This window comes from Gekko japonicus, unplaced genomic scaffold (genome assembly GCF_001447785.1).
Source record: "Gekko japonicus isolate JY-2015 unplaced genomic scaffold, Gekko_japonicus_V1.1 scaffold1112, whole genome shotgun sequence".
In the NCBI taxonomy this organism is placed as follows: domain Eukaryota; kingdom Metazoa; phylum Chordata; class Lepidosauria; order Squamata; family Gekkonidae; genus Gekko; species Gekko japonicus.
Window position 1 is genome coordinate 333,942 of NW_015168080.1, and position 2,390 is coordinate 336,331.

The 2,390-nt window shown below is 53.9% G+C and overlaps 1 protein-coding gene across 1 annotated transcript in view; it reads right to left on the reverse strand.

The window, feature by feature from the left end:
• Window positions 1-2: 2 nt before the first annotated feature.
• Window positions 3-2,390, reverse strand: part of CTSC (cathepsin C) — a gene marked incomplete at its 3' end in the record, with an annotated part of 40,876 nt that continues 38,488 nt past the window's right edge. The window contains exon 7 of the mRNA XM_015414682.1: window positions 3-491. Coding sequence (XP_015270168.1) covers window positions 3-491 — 489 coding nt within the window. The remainder of the gene's footprint in view (window positions 492-2,390) is intronic.

The following is a 2,390-nucleotide window of genomic DNA, read 5'->3' on the forward strand; positions in this document are numbered from 1 at the left end:
TGGGTTATAGGAGAAGCCGCCACAGCGATGCTCTCTATGGCGCATTCGTCGGAGCCTCTGCGGATCCGGAAGTAGCCGTCCTCCCCCCAGGAGGTACCCCAGCTGTTCTTCACGATCCAATACGGCTCGCCAGTACGGGGGTCGCTGCCGTACCCCACAAGCAGGACAGCGTGATTGGTCTCTTCGAAGGGGTTGAAAGGATCCATCAGCCCCGTGTGGTGGTAGATCCCCCCACGGTAAGCTGAGAAGTCCGGATACACCTGGAAGCTGACGGCCATTGGCCCGTTTTTAACAAGTTCAAGCTTCATCAGTGCTTCGTTGCATCCGCCGTAAAACCCTCCAACATAGTGGTAGTCAGCCGTGTAGTAGTGGTAACAGTTCTTCTTCAGAGAGCAGGGAGAGGAAGTGCCGGTGTAAGGCAAGCACGCCTCCTCGACCACGCCGAAATCTTGAGCGTATTTCCCGATGAGGTAGGGGAATCCTCCCTCACAGGCTGGGGGGGGGGGGGGGGGGAGAGGAACCAGAAGGCAGCTTTAGCACATGGCTCTAAAAACAATAGTCTTCCTGTGATTATCAGCACCAGCGTTTTTACCATGCCTACTGAGAGAAATAGTGCAGGGGAGACAGAAGCATCTAATCTGGGAGAACTGGGTTTGCTTCCCCACGCCTCCACATGCAGCTGCTGGTGTGACCTTGGGCCAGGCACAAGTTCTCTCAAAAGCAGTTTCTGTCAAGAGCTCTCTCAGCCCCACCTACCTCATAGGGTTGTCTGTTGTGGGGAGGGGAAGGGAAAGGAGTCTGTAAGCCCCTCTGAGACTCCTTTGGGTAGTGAAGGGGCGGGGTATAAACCCAATCTCCATCTTCCTTCATTTTATTTATTTCATTTGTACCCTTCCTTTCTCCTCAATGGGGGACCCAAACTGGCCTCCATTGTTCTCCTCTCCTCCATTTTATTTTCACAACAATGCTGTGAGGTAGGTTAGGCTGGGAGGATGTGACTGGCCTACGGTCACCCAGCAAGCTCCCACGGCATGAGTGGGGATTCAAACCTGGATCTCCCAGATACTAGCCAGTACACCACACTGGCTCTTTTCATGAAACAGCAGGGAATTTGCAGCAGGCAGACATGGCTACTCCCGCTCAGTCCATTCTGGAGGGCTACAATCATAATTTTGATGTGCATTTTGCTACATGCACTGGGAAAATAGAAGGAGGAGGAGGAGGAGGAAGAGATTGGATTTATACCCAGCCCTTCACTACCCAAAGGAGTCTCAGAGAGGCTTACAAACTCCTTTCCCTTCCCCTCCCCACAACAGACACCCTGCGAGGTAGGTGGGGCTGAGAGAGCTCTTGACAGAAACTGCTCTTTTTCAAGAACAGCTCTTATCACAGCTACGGCTTGCCCAAGGTCATCCAGCAGGTGCAAGTGGAGGAGTGGGGGAATCAAACCCGGTTCTATCAGATTAGGGTCCGCACACTTAACCACTACACCAAACTGAAGTCAAGACTGGCCTACACACTGTAGAAGCTTGGTTAAAAGACACACGCAACAGAGGCTAACTCTTGTGCTTTGCCTCCCACAAGAAGCAGTCTTGCTAGGGCTGCCAAGTCCCCCCGGGGGGCGGGGAAACCCCCACCCGGGAGGCCCGTTCCCCGGCGCCGCCAGATTGGGCCCCGGGGGGAACCCCACCCCCAAAGCACGTCACAGGCCACAATCATCCGAGGGAAACCTCTAATGGTTTTCCCTTGGATAATTGTAGCCCCGCCTCCAACGTCCCCAACGTGCTTACATCACTTCGTGGGGGCGTGCCTGTGGTGCGCGCGCACGAAGACTCCCAGAGCGAGCCTGGACTCCCCCCGCTTCGGGACAGGTAAGGACTTGGCAACCCTAAGTCTTGCAGTTTTGAAGCTGTTCTTGTCTGCCTCCAGATAAAGGAGGAGGGGGGGAAAAGGAAGAAGAGTTAGTTTTATACCCCACCCTTCACTACCCGAAGGAGTCTCGGAGTGGCTTACAATCACCTTCCCTTCCTCTTCCCACAACAGACACTCTGGGTGGGGCTGAGAGAGCTCTAAGAGAACTGCTCCAAGAGAACGGTGACTGGCCCAAGGTCACCCAGCTGGCTTCATGTGGAGGAGTAGGGAATCAAACCCTGTTCTCCAGATTAGAGTCCGCTGCTCTTAACCACTACACTAAGCCCTTCACAAAGCTCCCAGTGCTACAAGGGATCAGCTGTGTACGGGTGAAGAGATTTTATACACCTAGTCGCTCTCCCTTCCCAAAAAAGTGCCACACATTTCTGCGTTCAAACACAACTGTGTATTAGGTTCCAGTCAGCTTTGGGAATGGCAAAGTGGTTCAGAGAGATACAATGAAAGGGGGGGGGGGGGGG